Source organism: Micropterus salmoides, unplaced genomic scaffold (assembly GCF_014851395.1).
Source record: "Micropterus salmoides isolate LMB-PRFRI ecotype aquatic unplaced genomic scaffold, ASM1485139v1 Ms_hic_scaffold_6, whole genome shotgun sequence".
NCBI classification, from domain to species: Eukaryota; Metazoa; Chordata; class Actinopteri; order Centrarchiformes; family Centrarchidae; genus Micropterus; species Micropterus salmoides.
Genome location: NW_024044348.1, coordinates 29,381,974 through 29,399,017, shown reverse-complemented (window position 1 = coordinate 29,399,017; position 17,044 = coordinate 29,381,974). Strand labels below are relative to the sequence as shown.

General features: G+C 40.1%; 1 protein-coding gene across 1 annotated transcript; it reads left to right on the top strand.

The window, feature by feature from the left end:
• Positions 1-314: 314 nt before the first annotated feature.
• Positions 315-16,309, top strand: LOC119890150 (ubiquitin-conjugating enzyme E2 Q2-like). Its single transcript, XM_038701252.1, has 13 exons — positions 315-1,031; positions 1,431-1,535; positions 3,023-3,145; positions 3,457-3,510; positions 3,938-4,078; positions 4,727-4,811; positions 5,504-5,564; positions 5,656-5,746; positions 5,841-5,899; positions 7,442-7,490; positions 7,634-7,729; positions 9,116-9,182; positions 13,083-16,309. The coding sequence occupies exons 1-13, from the start codon at positions 873-875 to the stop codon at positions 13,112-13,114; spliced, it is 1,122 nt and encodes a 373-aa protein (XP_038557180.1). The 5' UTR covers positions 315-872; the 3' UTR covers positions 13,115-16,309.
• Positions 16,310-17,044: the final 735 nt, after the last annotated feature.

The following is a 17,044-nucleotide window of genomic DNA, read 5'->3' as shown; positions in this document are numbered from 1 at the left end:
TTATTGACACTGCATCTAACATAATTTCCAGGGAAACGTTTTCTAAATCATTTCAGTCATCTTTGTGGTACCAAAGCAAAACTATTAGAAAGGGCCACTTCTAAGTTATGTGCACCAGCTTCACTCTAGTTACTAGTATGCCTGTGTGTAAGGAAATTGGTTCATTTCCCTTACAAACTAATTTAAATCACATTGAAGCTACTGCCCCGCATAAATCTATTACTAAATAATCCACTGTAATAAACTTTCCTTTATTTTCTTACACTGAAATAAATTGAAGACGCGCTGAATGCTGGGATTCTGCGGGAACGGCGATATTGCAGAACGCCATCTTTAAACCCCACAAGAGGCCAGCTACAGTTGTACACCGGGATGAAAAACACTATCCCTACAGCGGGATATAAGTTCATATCGTGGAGATGGTATGATTGTTCCCCGTTTAAATAACCAACAAGGAACTGTCCGGTGGGACTGTGAGGAGACGGTCACGGGACACCACGAGAGCCTTAAACTGCTGTTATCATAGGCAGACAACAACAATAGACGGAAAGACAACAACAACGGACTAGCTCGCTAACTGGCTAGCTAGCATCTTGCCAAGCGCTGCGCTGTTTTCACACGCTAACTGAAAGCTAGCTAATGTTAGCTACTTCATCGGCATATCTGTCCGGCTGCGCTGAAATTTGACCGGGCGCGCTTTAAAGTTGGCATTGGATATCCAGTTACATCTACAGGGACAGTCCGTCGGCTCTTTGCCAATTAAAAAAAAATAATCTATTTTGAACTGAAATTTGCGTTGTAGCTTTAGCTAGCTAAAAGCTAAGTCCCGACTTCTCCCCCTCCCCAGCGGCCCAGCCGGAGATGCGTGGAAGATGTCGGTGTCGGGGCTGAAGGCCGAACTGAAGTTTTTGGAGTCCATTTTTGATCCAAACCACGAACGCTTCAGGATCATTGACTGGAAGCCTGACGAGCTGAGCTGCCAATTTAATGTAACTGGGGAAAAGCTGTTAATTATCCACTGTAACATAACGGTAAGCTTGCAGGAACACAAGTGCCGGGATTTATACACTTCCCTTGTTGGTTGTTAGCGAGCTAAAGTTAGCTGCTTCACCTGCTAGCCAGGTCGCAGGCTAACGTTACCTCCACAACTGTACAATCTGATGTTGTGCATAGTTTCGTAAGCCAGCGTCAGTGGGAGCTACGCAGTCTTTGTAGGGTGTTTTTTGGTCTGACAATCTGATATTAAATGGTGTTCATAAGAAACCTTAGCTGTTGACTGGCTAACGCTGCACTCTGAATGCTAATGCCGTCAACCCAAATGTTACGTTGTTTAAGTTAGTCACTCGGTGTGTAACCCTACCACACGCAAGCATATATGTCAAATATATTGATGATACTGTCTCGTTTTTGCTGTGTTCTGCTATCTTTAGGAATCTTATCCATCTACGCCGCCAATATGGTTTGTGGACTCTGATGACCCGAGCTTGACGCAAGTTTTGGAGAGGTTGGAAGATGTGAGAAAAGGCAGTACTCTGGTATGTTTCGCTTATTTCACTATGCGTCACTGGGAGGGGGAAAAAAGTAGTGTCAGTGATACTACAAGCCAGAGAGTGTCTTGTGATGCAGCAAGTGACAAAAATGAATACTCAGCAGATCATTTTAATGATATCAGGATGCTTCTTGGAGTGTAAAACAGAGTTGATGTAGGCTACACTTGGACTAAACTGAATTGCTTTGCTAAACAAGTATTGACCAGACTGCCTCTCAGCAGGAGGATTTTCTATGAATTTTTGTAACACAACCAGCCTGCTTAATCAGAAGGAGGGAGATAATTGTGGTGCTCTCCTCCTTTATTTTGTACTTTAATTTATCGTGCCAGCTATTGTTGTAAAGTTAATTCGATTTTATATTGGTGTTTTAGAATATATTTCATAAAGTGTGTTTGGAAAGTATTTTGCATCATTCTTGCATGATTTTTGCTATGTTGTACTAGTTAAAGAGTGTTCACTGAATGCAGGTTGAGTGTTGAATGGGCTTTAAGTGTATCATGGGCTTTCAAGCATAATCAAACAACTTATGTACATTCATCCCATCTACTAGATACAAAACTGGCAAGTACCGACAGACATGTTTTCAGTAGGCCAAATGGCCGTGTCCTTAGATCACTGGGGCAACCTTTGCGGTCAAAATGTCTGTGACTGACAGGTTCTTACCTACTCCTACGTGTGGTGTGACATCCTGAGCTTAGTTAGCCTACTTATTTGTCCTGCTTTGTTTGTAGGACACAAAATATGCTTTTTATGGAAGTGCTGTCAGCTTTTTTGTACACAATAATTTTTTTGCACCATAACGTAGTCTATGTTCAGATACAGAATGGAACATTGTTCATTTTATGCCTTTTCCCTCGGAGATGAGTAAAGTATTTCTGATTCTGAAAGGACAAACCTCGCCTTCCTGTGGAAAGATAAAGATCAATGGGTTTTCTCACTGTTGCACAGATGCACCAAATTTGCAAAGGCAGAGCACACTAGCTGATGGAAGCGTTGTGACAATGTTGTCTTGTAGTACAAACAATGTCAATCTTCCTGCATTTATTTTGCAGTGGTATTACAATGAGTGTTTTATGATTAAATCCGTATGGTATCATACATGAGTAACTGGCCCAAACATTAATACTACATTTATAGATGTTACATTATACCACATTTGCAGTTGCTTGGAGAATAATGTAATCATTCTTTGTTCTTTGTCTCAAACAGTTGTAAATTGCTAATTTTACATTCAGCAAACAATGATATTAAAAATCCTGGTTTAGTGAAGCCCGCTCACATAATATACAGTATATTATCTACTCGCATAATAAAAAAAATCTATATACAAGCAACTAACTATATAAGCTTATGCCTGCTATTGTGTTTCTGTCACATGTCTGCCATGTGGCATCACCGTGTAGCTGCATTTGCAGTCTTGAAGAGTTTATCTAACTCTGTATCCCCTTCTCTATGTGGATTGTCTTTCTTAGCTTTTGCAGCAGTTGAAGAAACTCATTTGTGACCTTTGTCGGCTGTATAACCTTCCCCAACATCCAGATGTGGAGATGCTGGACCAGCCCCTGCCTGCAGGCCCTGTGGGACAAGACCGAAAGGCAAGGCTGCCTAGTTTGCTCTTTTCAAATGCAATGGCATGGCCAGTATTTAATTACGTTAAAGAAATATTCCTTGCATATTTCTATTTAGATTTTTAATTATGGACTTCAAAACCACTTTTGGTTTGGTGATTTATATTAAATTGCTCTCTAAGCTGATCAATATTCTCTTCCTGTGGTCATGGTCAGTAAAAGGTGGTCTTTAGTAAAATAAAAAAAGACCAGTCCTCTCAGGGAGTCTCTTTTAAACCACTTTGTTCAGCTTGACTTAATGCCTTGTTTGACGTGTGTGTGTGCGTGCGCGTGTACAGCATGGGACAGAGGAGGTTACATCTGAAGAAGAGGAGGAGGAGGAGATGGGAGAGGTAAGTTATCACCTTTGGTCTAAACACCTTATATATTGCTCTAATACACCTCTTAGGAGGTTGAGCTAGATTCTCAGTAATGAAACACTGGAGTATATGTTAGACACATGATTTGAAAGAGGAGATGTTTAGGCTGTTGGTGTTACTTGCTCGTATGGTATGTGGTTTGGGGAAAGTCTCATCCTGTATATTGAGAAGCTTATGTTAACGTTTTCTTGGTTACAATGTTGTTCTAGTGAGCAAGAAACAATTTATATTTATTTACGTTTTTTGTGACTTGGCACTGGCTTTGATCCCAGAGCTGTGTTTCTTTTTTGTTTGTTTGTTTTTTATTTATTTTTTTTATTATTATTTTTTATGTTGCATGTATTTCTGGAGAACCAAAAAATATTTGAAATTGTTTAAAATATCCCTTACGTACCAACAGGACATAGAGGATCTGGACCACTATGAAATGAAAGAGGAGGAGCCTGTGGATGGGAAGAAGTCTGAGGATGATGGCATCGAGAAGGAGAATCTGGCCATCCTGGAGAAGATCCGAAAGAACCAGAGGCAGGACCATTTGAATGTAAGTCTCTATTCAGTAAAGTTAAAATATTTTGAGGCGCTAGGGGGCTTAGGGTTGACAACATATTTTGTCTAGTACCTAACTTCACACTTTGGCAGATGATGATGGGGCCTACATTTAATGTGTATGTATGTATGTATGTATGTATGTATGCTCATTTTGTCAGTATTACTTTTGTGAATGACACTTGGGGAAAGGTTTCTAAGAGAAAAAGTTAAGAAACAAGGAGGTATATCTCATCTTCAGGTTTCTCTTGGTGTCTGCCCCTCAAGGCAGCATAAACTTATATAAAGATTAGATTTTCTTCTGGGCAGGGCTCTCAACTTGCTCATCATCCTGTTTAATGGCTCAGCTGTGGGGCTGTCTTGGTATCTGAATTCTGCTGAAAATTCTGTCCTTCCCCAACTATGGAATGTTGCATACTTTACATGCACTTATTTTACAATTTAAAAAAATATATATTTTTTTAAGGATCACTGAAACATTCTCTTAAGGGTTGTACTGATAGAAATATTGACGTCTTGTAGAATAAAGTTTCCTCTTTGATGGCCCACTTGAAGTACAGATAACAGATTCACCATCACAGTGAATTGCTAAGCACTGTGTTCTTTGTCTTTATTGTTACAGTTGTTGTTTTCTATTTGGCAGGGAGCTGTGTCTGGTTCCGTACAGGCCTCTGACCGCCTGATGAAGGAGCTTAGAGAGATCTACAGGTCTCAGAGTTACAAGACAGGTATGCACACTGTACAAAGGTCTGCTCTGGGTTGCAGGTCCAAGTGAAAAGAACACTTGCAAATAACTCTAGCCGGGAACTAGCGCGCATACATACAAACCCTCGCACACAGTAATCATCGGTTATATCCTCTTGATGTGATAGATGGGTATAAGTAAACCTCAAGAGCCATGAAGTTTACATGATCTGAGAAAAACATTTGAAAGCTAGTTTAGCTGCGCAGAATTCAAAAGAGATCTAACTCTTTGACTTCTTCTTATGAGGTCAGCTCCCCCTCAACATGGGTGTGGTGGCAGCACTGTAAATTGCTACACCCTTTACTGTTTCTTGCAAACATCTCTTGTGTACTTTAGTAATGCCTATTAAGCACATGGACACGCTTGCCACAGCAGATTAACAAAGATAAACGGTATTCTTTGAACAATAATGTACAAACCAAATAAATATTTTTTGAAATCTGGAAAAGAAAAATTTGGTAGCAATTCCTCACCTTTTTTGAGGTTTAAAATTATTTGTAGCAGAGTTAGCTGACCGTGGTATGAGAGGGCCAGTTAAAACACATTTTATACTTTGCCTCACTGCATTACCTTTTACTTTATAGAATTAAAAGGGAGATTAAATCGTTACAGTTTTTACTAGACCTTGCACCGGGAGACGTCTATGGACTTTTATTTAATCAATTTCTTTTGCAGGCATCTATTCAGTCGAGCTTGTCAACGACAGCCTGTATGAATGGCATGTCAAACTAAGGACGTAAGTAACCTTGAGATCTTGCGTCAAGTATTATTTTCTTTTTCTCTGTTAGCATAAACACAGACTGATAGCATAATCCATTTTCCAACAGGGTGGATCCAGATAGCCCCTTGCACAGTGATTTACAAGTCCTAAAGGAAAAGGAAGGAATGGATTACATTTTACTAAACTTCTCATATAAAGTGAGTGAAATAGATTTTGCATTAATAAAAATGATAAAAGTTTAGGACTCTTTGAAGTGTGTAAATTAACAATTTTTACTTGTCATCGCTACAGGATAATTTCCCCTTTGATCCACCGTTTGTCCGGGTGGTTTCCCCAGTGCTTTCTGGAGGGTGAGTTAATTTAGCTGCTGCACTTTTCACATTTCTTTCATTCTCATTGACCATGTTCAAGTTGAGGCTGTTTGTGAATGGTTTGATTCAATTAGGGCTGTCTCTGACTAAGGATTTACGTAGTCTAATCAGAATTGTCAAGGATTGCCTATAGTTGACTGATGGTCGAATCTGTGTGTGTGTGGGGGAGTTACACACAGTAGCTCCGCTTTAATCTTGAGAAGCTGCAGAGCTGCAGTCTCTCTTCATTAGGCACTGTAACTTACACTGTTTTTACATCTAAACTGAGGCATATTGTTGACCCGTTTCTCTCTGCTCTGCTCGCCTGCCATTCAACAGTCTTGTTCAGAGTTCTGCACGTCCACCGACAATTGCATTCATGGTGTGGTTCCTTGCGGGTCTATTCCAAGTACTTTAAAAATGATGGGATATTGTTTGTGAGGTTCATCAATGGTGATAAATGATTCCAACATCCAGGTTGGACTCGAAGCCAAGTCCTTACAAAATGAGCTTCTGCCGCTCCTTCAACACTGCACGCGCGCACGCACACACACACGCGTGCGCTACGCCACACATGCGCACTGACGCACGCCTCCTTCCTTAATGGTTCGGGTAACAATTTTGGATTTATTCACTAGGAGTGTGCATCTTCACTGGTCTCACAATTCGATATCTCGATGCATCACGATGCATCACCTCAAGGGTTGGAATTTGTAGGCACCTCATTACGATTATGAGTGCTACGATGTGATGTAAAATGAATAGGATAAAGATGTATTTTCTCACTATTTGACCACTTGGTACTTTTAAAGCAAAGTATTTGTAACAATCCAAACAAACTTCATACGTATAAAGGAAGCTAACATTGCATATCATTATTATGTTATAACAGCATTATTACTGACCTCTGCTGTTGCTATTTTTATTTCTGATGCTGCTGTTATTGGTATAGAGTCAGATACGTGTTGAACTATGCACTTTACAATGCTCCAGCCAAACCACGTTTACGTACATCTATATGTTTTGTCTCGTATAGTGTAGGTACATGTTTTTGTCTTGTCTTTAATCATAAATTGATTATTGTAATCTTGTATTGAGCACCATGGGCTTTTGTTCATTTGTGTCCATGTGGATGAATAACAATGAACAAACTTGCCAAAAACGTCCTGGACAGCTTCCAGACTGCAGTCTGAAGAGGAGATGTTAGCTAGCGCTAACTGCCTTCACTTTTCCAGTAGTTGGAAAACGACGGACCAACTTTAATTAATAGACACACCGTGACCTGAACTTTACATTTACAGCCAGACCAAAATGTAGCGTTGTTATTTTCCTGTGCTGCCTGTCGCTTTCAGTGTCGCGCTCTGCTACCTGTCACGTAGCTGTCCTTTTGAAGAATGATGAGATGACGCTCCTCCTATTGAATCTTTGACTATTCGGAGTCACCCCTAGATACAGTAGTGTCTTTTTCTTGTGGAAGATGACTTTATTGTGGTGTTCTGATGCCCCCTTTCACTGATAATCCTTTTTCTGTCCCTTCTTTAGTTATGTTCTAGGAGGAGGTGCTCTGTGCATGGAACTTCTCACCAAACAGGTATGTCAAATGGTATTATTTTAAAAGCCTTAAATGAATGTGAATTTGCACGGCATACTATTAAATATAACTTCAGATTGTATTTGCATCTTTTTTATGTTTTTAAAACATACTGTTACTGACATTGCGTTTCCTGATTGCAGGGGTGGAGCAGTGCCTATTCCATTGAGTCTGTCATCATGCAGATCAATGCCACTTTAGTCAAAGGAAAAGCCAGAGTGCAGTTTGGAGCCAATAAAGTAAGCATGAAAGGATTAGAGGTTTCATTTCAAGTCAGAAAATGTCATGAATGATCTCTTCATAGATCTTTCTCACTTTCTTAGTTTTATGTGTGTGGAGTTCATCTTTTCCACATGTAATAAATGCTGCATAATGTGCGTTATTTGGGATAAAGTTTATTTGGAAGACATGCATGTTATTTTTATAACTGTTAGGTGGAGTTAGGTGTCTTTGTGGATAGGAAGTGCTAGAGATGAAAAGACCTGTGTGAAAAATCAGTGTTGGCTGTCAGTGTGAATAGATTAACACATTGCAACATGACCTGTCTCAACCAAGGGTTAAGCACTTAATCTGGAACCACTTCACTTTCTTATAAAAATGTGGACAGGGACTTCTTTAAAAACTGCAGAGTTACTATAGGTTCACTGTAGAATTACTGCAGTCTCACACAATATCTACACAGCCCGCATAGCAGTACATAAGCAGAGCAGCTTCAGTCCTCCTAATGTGTCTATGCACAGTATTGAGCGTAGGTCACCCACGTTTTTGCAGTGCTCACTGCCCAACATACTTGTGTAACCACTATAAGCGTTACTGTAGAAGATTTCTGCAGCTATAAGGCTACTTGGCAACTTGGAAATACTCATACATATACCAGTGAGGACATTGCAAGTCGTCATTGGTTGTTCAAGGAAACTATCTTGAGCCTGACTGATGAGTTAGCAGCAGTAGTACAGAGCCCTGCATCTGAACTCTGCTACCAGTCTGCACTGCTGCTTTCAGATTCACTTTTTACTCTTCACTTTTATTGTTACACTCTTCACTAAATTTTCTGTGTAAAATGTCCTTGTAACTGTTGAATTCTTCTTTTTTTTTTTTCTTTTTGCTGGAGTGATGTGAGCAATGTCTTTTGGTTTCAGAATGGTCTTAATTTACCCAGAATTGATGGCAAATTACTCCTAACAAAGTCAGCAACTAGACAGCATTGTGTGTATTCCTTTCTGAAGTTAATTAATTTGATCATAGTCGAAGTCCATCTTTGTGAAACTGACCACACTCTTACTGAAGTGAAGCTTTTTATCAAATGAATTTGTACAGTCTTGTGCAATTCTGTGGTTAGCAGTCGTGTGTGTGTGTAGAACTACAGGTGCAGAGCCAGGTGGGTGGGTGGGTGTGTGTGTGTGTGTGTGTGTGTGTGTGTGTGTAAGCAATCTTGTATGAATGGTCAAACAAGGGGAGAATGTGTGTTCATCGTCCTGCACCACACACAGCATTTTGTTCTTGAAACTGGAGATAGTGAGATAGCTCGCTTGTAGAAAACAGCTGCCATTGCTGTTTCCTATTCTGTGCTGTCATAATCCCAGTGCACACTCTAAGGTTGAGTTCATTTTCTTCTTTGAATGCAGAACCAGTACAATCTTGCCAGAGCACAGCAGTCCTACAAATCCCTGGTTCAGATCCATGAAAAGAACGGTGAGTGTGTTTTCTCTCCAGTTTCCTACACAGAGTGCATTACTGACCTTGTTTACTGAAACCAAATCCCTCCCATGCATCAAAGCTGAGGAAAATTTGTGCTTGTACTGTTGTCTTTGTACCAAACATGGACAACATTTACATGCATGTAGTCACATTATTATGCTGAGTTTGTATAACTGGTATAGTGGTTTTAGGGATTTATAGTAATAACAGTAATATGCATATCTACACTCTAGATTAATACTTAAACAATAACCATTGTCACTTTGTCTGTGCTGTTACCATGACTCTATTTTAGTCTGTTACTGACAGACTTAAATAGTAATACTTAACATACTCCTAACTTAATTTTTTTTTTTTTGGGGGGGGGAGTCTTATTTGAGCCTATGTGAGCCTAAAAGCAAATATACATCACCTTGAGTCAAGCAAGTTTTTGTTAACAGCAGACTGATACTAAATAGTCTAAATGTTAAGTGTGCTGCTAAAAATGGCCTTCCAAAACAGATGGAAAGATTTGGTAGAAAGCTGTTCTTCTCCTTGTATGAGATGAATGCTTTTGTACATAACGTTTGACAAATAGTATTTAAAATTTAATAAAATGAAAATCAATTATTCACACAAATGACCAAACCCTGTTGTTCAGACCTTCTTTCCTTCAAAGAATTTGAAGTTTTTAGGAGTGTGTAACATGCGAAGAAAGGCAAGGAAAAAATCAGCAATTTAAACTATACTGTGTGTGTACTTTAAACTTAACATTAAATTTCTGCAAATGTGAACTAAACTGCATAATGACATGAGAAGCTTAACAACTGGCATTATTTAGTGTTGGTATTTAAATATATAATTATAGATGCATTAATGGACACCAGAAAGCTAAGTGATATAATTTAGTAGTATGGCAGGAAAATGGTGCATAGGTAGACTGATTGCACACTGTCAATGACAAATGTCCTAAATAACAACTATTAAACTGATTTTTGTAACTTGCTGACCTGATACTATTGGTGAGTCCTGAGTCCTGTAATACGAAGCGAGGTAACTGGCTTATCCAGGTTACCTCGGTAAGTTAAGCTTTACCCGAGGTGTGCTGTCATGGCAATTTACAATACATCTGTAAAATGCTCTGAGCAGTTTATCTTCGTGGTTAACTCGACGTTACCCTATATACATACTCTGGCTGTTATAAGTGATGAGAACTATTAATACACACCACTTGGTTTCATCCTGGCTTGTTGCCACGTGCGTGTGTGAAATGATTGTTTGAAGTTATTCTTGACACAATGGCATTACATTCAAACATGTAGCCCTACAGCCTAGGTGCTTTAGGGAGTAGACCTGACTTCGTTCAACTGGCCAATTTCTGAGATTCAGCCCGTGTGTATAATTTAATTATCCTAATTGTTTTCACATATTTAGATTAGACTATTGTACATGTCCAAAAAGTATAATCCTAGAAAAAAAACTCAAAGAATTTACAAGGTGAAATTGGTAAATTTACGAAGACAGGACTCTGGCAATCTCTGAGTTGAAAGTCACAGATTTACAAGAAAGAAATCCTTCTGGATTGTCCCAAGTCCCGATGCTTATCATAATATGGTGATTGTGAGCTAAATCACAAGCATTTCTTTATTGCAAAATCACATTGCAAAGTGTAAATTCATTATCCACTTTTGAGTGTTTCTGTCGTAAATCTATGACTAAAATGTCAATGAATGTGAATATTCAAGTTTTCTTACATGTAGATTAGTGTTTTTATTGTAAAATAAACACATTTTAACCTAAAATTATCCTAATACAGTTGTACCTTTTTACATCTCAGTCATATTATACATTAGTCCGTAAGACAAAGTGGAGTATACAGTGATGAAAATAAGAATTTGAACACCCTGCTATTTTGCAAGTTCTCCCACTTAGAAATCATGGAGGGGTCTGAAATTGTCATCGTAGGTGCATGTCCACTGTGAGAGACATAAAAAAATCCAGAAATCACAATCACAAATCACTATTTATTTGTATGATACAGCTGCAAATAAGTATTTGAACACCTGTCTATCAGCTAGAATTCTGACTCTCAAAGACCTGTTAGTCTGGCTTCAAAATGTCCACCTCCACTCCATTTATTATCCTAAATTAGATGCACCTGTTTGAGGTCGTTAGCTGCATAAAGACACCTGTCCACCCCATACAATCAGTAAGAATCCAACTACTAACATGGCCAAGACCAAAGAGCTGTCCAAAGACACTAGAGACAAAATTGTACACCTCCACAAGGCTGGAAACGGCTACGGGGAAATTGCCAAGCAGCTTGGTGAAAAAAGGTCCACTGTTGGAGCAATCATTAGAAAATGGAAGAAGCTAAACATGACTGTCAATCTCCCTCGGACTGGGGCTCCATGCAAGATCTCACCTCGTGGGGTCTCAAGAAAGGTGAGAAATCAGCCCAGAACTAAACGGGAGGAGCTGGTCAATGACCTGAAAAGAGCTGGGGCCACCGTTTCCAAGGTTACTGTTGGTAATACACTAAGATGTCATGGTTTGAAATCACGCATGGCACGGAAGGTTCCCCTGCTTAAACCAGCACATGTCAAGGCCCGTCTTCAGTCTGCCAATGACCATTTGGATGATCCAGAGGAGTCATGGGAGAAAGTCATGTGGTCAGATGAGACCAGAATAGAACTTTTTGGTCATAATTCCACTAACCGTGTTTGGAGGAAGAAGAATGATGAGTACCATCCCAAGAACACCATCACTACTGTGAAGCATGGGGGTGGTAGCATCATGCTTTGGGGGTGTTTTTCTGCACATGGGACAGGGCGACTGCACTGTATTAAGGAGAGGATGACCGGAGACATGTATTGCGAGATTTTGGGGAACAACCTCCTTCCCTCAGTTAGAGCATTGAAGATGGGTCGAGGCTGGTTCTTCCAACATGACAATGACCCGAAGCACACAGCCAGGATAACCAAGGAGTGGCTCTGTAAGAAGCATATCAAGGTTCTGGCGTCGCCTAGCCAGTCTCCAGACCTAAACCCAATAGAGAATCTTTGGAGGGAGCTCAAACTCCGTGTTTCTCAGCGACAGCCCAGAAACCTGACTGATCTAGAGAAGATCTGTGTGGAGGAGTGGATCGAAATCCCTCCTGCAGTGTGTGCAAACCTGGTGAAAAACTACAGGAAACGTTTGACTTCCGTAATTGCAAACAACGGCTACTGTACCAAATATTAACATTGATTTTCTCAGGTGTTCAAATACTTATTTGCAGCTGTATCATACAAATAAATAGTTAAAAAATCATACATTGTGATTTCTGGATTTCTTTTCTTTTTTTTTTTTAGATTATGTCTGTCACAGTGGACATGCACCTACAATGACAATTTCAGACCCCTCCATGATTTCTAAGTGGGAGAACTTGCAAAATAGCAGGGTGTTCAAATACTTATTTTCCTCTCTGTATACAACAGGAACACTATAAAGTTGTTTACGAATTACATAAGAATTACTCAGCAGTGCACTGCCAACAAGCCTCCGTGGCTTTTTGAAGGGCCACGGTATTCGATTTGGCCGTTAACATTTCTTTACATTCCTTATATCCTGACATTATCATCATGTATTCCTCATAATATTAGAACATTATGAAAAAACTGCATTGCTGAAACCACCCCCTTTTTATGCAAACACTATAATTAAGTTGACACCAAACCAGCTAACCAACATCTTTTTCTCCATCGTATTGCTGTTTGACACCAATCCAAGCTTGTTTGTCAACCCCAACTTTCCTTAATAACCCTTGAGTTATATCTAAGTAGATTAAATTCCCTTTATAGTACAGGCCTCTGGTGACTGTTGATTGTCTAGTCATTCTTTGTTGTGTTTTTTTTTTCTTCTCCCCCACCCCAGGCTGGTATACACCCCCTAAGGAAGATGGCTAAAACGGACTCTAGCCTTTCCTGCACTGGGACCACATGTCTTTGTCTTTTCTTTCTCCCTTGCGACCAATATTTTTTTAATCCTGCAAACCATTTTGTTCTCTACACAAGTTTGAACTCCAGACCAACTTCCTCATTCTTTGACCCAAATAGTGGCACAGAAACTTAACACACAAATACCCCACCCCCACCACCCCCACACACACCCCCCACCTGAAATTTACATCCAAGCTCATCAGCTACTCGCAAGGGTGTCCTCTCTTCAGATATTTATCTCTCTGTACATCTGTTGTCCTATACAATCTAATTTTTCCATTGCAACAATCACATACTCCAGGAAAATGGTGGACTAAATATCGCATAAAGTCACCCTTTGGTTTGGCCGATGAGCGTGCCAAGGTTACTTGCTGGCTGTGAGTTGAAAGGTGTGGCATGGCTTTATCCAGCAGTCTGATTCTCCAGTCGCCGGACAGTGCCTCTCTGGCCACTGACTGGATCTGAGAATGGCATGCGACATTCCCAGATTTGATGCAGTGATGGCTGGGAAGGACATTTAAACGCTGGTGGTGGGAAGTACCACTGCCGTTTCTCTCCATGGACGGCGTCTGTAATATTGTGCTCATGTTTTGTCTTTGTAATGCCAAGATCCCTCCCTGGGAATAACGTGAGACCAGCTTGCTTTCAAACCTCTTATGTTTTAAAGCTTGAAGCCCTGAGATGGGAAGGAAGATAAGAGACTTTCGCAGCCTGGGTGGGACTGCCCATAATGAAGAACAGCATCCTGCTGAGCTCCAAAATTGGAGACCACTGTCATCATCACAACCAGCAACTGAACAACTCCCTGCAGGAGAGGTTTGGTGTGTGGCTAGGCTGGCAACACAAGAACATGACCAGGCAACGCAGGGGCGTGTTTGGATTCGATCACACTGTAATGTAGTTGATTTTAACTCCACATGTAAACATGTAAATTTGTATTTCTGCAAAAGGATTTAATTGTTTATAATGTAACCTTGTCTGGGTCTTTGGCTGGGCAAAGACTGTATTATTATATACCCTTGACTATTAACTGCAGGGGCACTGCAACTTCTCAAGACCCATTTAGAATAAGAAAAAGTCGCTTCACGGATACTCTTGCAGAAGGAAACAAAAGTATGCCATGTTCTTATGTAAGCTTAATGACTACTGCGGTATTGTTTTTTTTTTTTTATATATATATTGTTTTGTAATCCTCATGTTATTGGCAACAGTGACGGCACCATTCCCCTTATTTGATAGCACCTCTTAACTACAGTGGCCGTAACAATAATGGCATAGACACAGCTGTTTCTGGCATTCCAGAGGTTTGGCTTTTCATATCTAATCACTCAAACCGGATGAACCTCAGAAAGGCTATGCAGTGAAGACAGTTTTGTGGAGTTTTGTCGTACTGAAGAAAATTAGTCTTAACAGCATTGTCACCTGCTTAGTTATTGCAGCTGGTTCACATCCTGAGCACTTTGCCAATCCTGCAGTTGTAACAGTCTGGAGAAAAAAAAAAAAAGTGACCTTTACCTTCTGACTTTTCCTTGACCTCATGGCTGTTTTTCAGATGCAGCCAGAGTTTCAAATTCACAGCAATAGTCGTGACCATATACCCTCTGGCTTCACACCTGGGAAGATCGACTGGAGTCGTTCCATTTCCAGAATATTTGTGTGGGTTTGATAAATATTTGTTCAGATTTGCCACAGGAAGGACCCAGCTCTTCCCATTACCAACTCCTCTGGTTACTATTCATAACCACTCTCAGCGCTGCTGTACCCCTCAGCGTGCTGGGTCTTTGATGTAATGTGAATAATATGCAGAAAACTGTGTGGAGCATTCCAATTAATGCAGTTACACGTTTGTTGTGGGTGTTCTATTGTGTGGTTACTTGCATTGTTTTAAGTATATTGTCCTGAAAACCAGCATAGAAAGCTTAGTTATGCTAATTCATACGGTCATTCCTCATTTTTAAGTTGATTCATAATATTCTCAGTGATATTATCCTCAGTCAGAACACCAATGTCTTGAAAACAGGTTGAGGGTGGTACAAAACATACAGCTTGGCCATGTTCAGCACGTCTGAAGTGTCACCCTCCTTTCTTGTTTCACCACAAACAAAATCACAACATGACTATGGATCATTGGCATGGTTGTTAGCCGTTGTGATGCCATTGGTAACGTACTAATCACTTCATTCTGGTCACATTGTTGAGCCCACCCCTGCATTCTCTGGAGAAGCAAACTCAGGAATACATACTGCACACTCGACTTTGCAAAGGATTGCTTCAGAATATTGTCATGAAACCTAAGATTGAACGTGTCAATCTTTTTTTGGGCCACTTTAAAACGATGACCCTGTTAAACGGATAGGCATTGTAGTGTGTTTTGTGTCGGATTGCACACACTTCAATTTTCTGAATGCCGTTGAGCTTGATAAATAATTAAAGCAAGTTTTTGGAAAGATCAGATATGTGGACCGGGGATTTGCTCCCACCCTCAGATTTTTGTGCGCTTGATGAGGTGTTCAGAACACGTCTACCCTGTGTCTTTGATATTGCTGTATTTTGCATGTCAATATATCAATGGGTGTTTTTTTTCCCAAAGCTACTGAAGGCAGAGTGGTTAGGTAGGGTGGTAAAAAGACTAGATGTATCCATTTGTTCATGAATTGTGTACTTCCTACAAAGGTGCACAGGATAATTTCTCCCTGTGTGTTGCTTATTGAACCATGTCAGATACTATATGAGACACATGGATATACAAGACATCCTACCTGCTTGGATTTAAAAGTAGCAGTTCAGATTTGTGTGCCATCAAAACAATTGTAAGCCCACATCTTTAAGCTGACTTTTGGAATAATGGTGTACTGAAGTCTGTTGTGCACTGAATAACGGCTTCTCTTACACCGACTCATGTTGTCCGACGACAAACAAAAACCTTCTCTGCTTGGCGAGCGACATACTGGTCTGTGGTCTGACATAGCCTGATTCTGGGTTCTTTACCTTGCTTCATTAACTGCAGTGGCCAGGTTATAAAGTTATGCACTGTTAGCATGCTTTGGTTGGGTTTCTTTTTTTTTTTTTTTTTTTTTTTTCCATTGCAAGGGTGATTTTGACCATGTAAAATAATTTGTAAACTTGCATCAAGTTTATGAATAAAGAATTTTATGAAATATCTCTTTATTCTCTTCAATGAAAATTGTTCAAGAGTTATTTATCCAAAAACAAGAGTATTAATTGGCTAACTTGGCATTAAACCACATGAATAGTTCAAACTGGCCGTTTTACTTAGTGAAATGCACCTCATCAATGTATTACCTTCATTTGGCAGACACTTGTTCAAAGCAACTTACATGTCAACCCTCCCCGTGAGGTTCAGTGTCTTTGCCTGGGATCGAACCACAAACCTACAGTGAATTTAAGGGGCAGTGTTTCTGAAGTACAGTTGCTTCACAGGGATCCTGGCTTTCTGGGTAATGTAATTTTTTGGTTTTCCAGTAGATGGTGTTATTTGCCCAAATATTCTGGTGTCAGCTTTTGTCCATGCTGCCTTCAACTTCCAGGGATGGGTACTTGCCCTTTTTGCCCCAGGAACTGAGCTAGTGAGTTTGAGTCTCTACATGTCAGTGATGCACATTACTGTAGCTCCTGTTGACTTAATCTAACTACTGACTGAAAATGTATCACAGAGCTAAATGAAAAGGTTTCATTAATTTTACTCGAATGACAGCAAAGCAGGTACAAGAAATACAGCGTATGGCCATAATAGATGACACATATCACCTTCAAACACCTGACAGTAAGAACAGTCCTGCTAGTGCAGTTTGCCCAGAGGGCAACGGATGGCCTAAACCTGAGGACCTTGGGGTCCATATTATTGCTGTGGGTAAAAATCTGTTCTTGTCTTGGTGG

What these genes read in the sequence shown, in the direction of transcription:
- LOC119890150 (XM_038701252.1), top strand. Translation starts at nt 873, where the DNA reads ATGTCGGTGTCGGGGCTGAAGGCCGAACTGAAGTTTTTGGAGTCCATT. An exon ending in GTCTCAGAGTTACAAGACAG is followed by an intron (nt 4,812 to 5,503) that starts GTATGCACACTG and finishes TTTCTTTTGCAG; the next exon opens with GCATCTATTCAGTCGAGCTT. An exon ending in TACTAAACTTCTCATATAAA is followed by an intron (nt 5,747 to 5,840) that starts GTGAGTGAAATA and finishes TCATCGCTACAG; the next exon opens with GATAATTTCCCCTTTGATCC.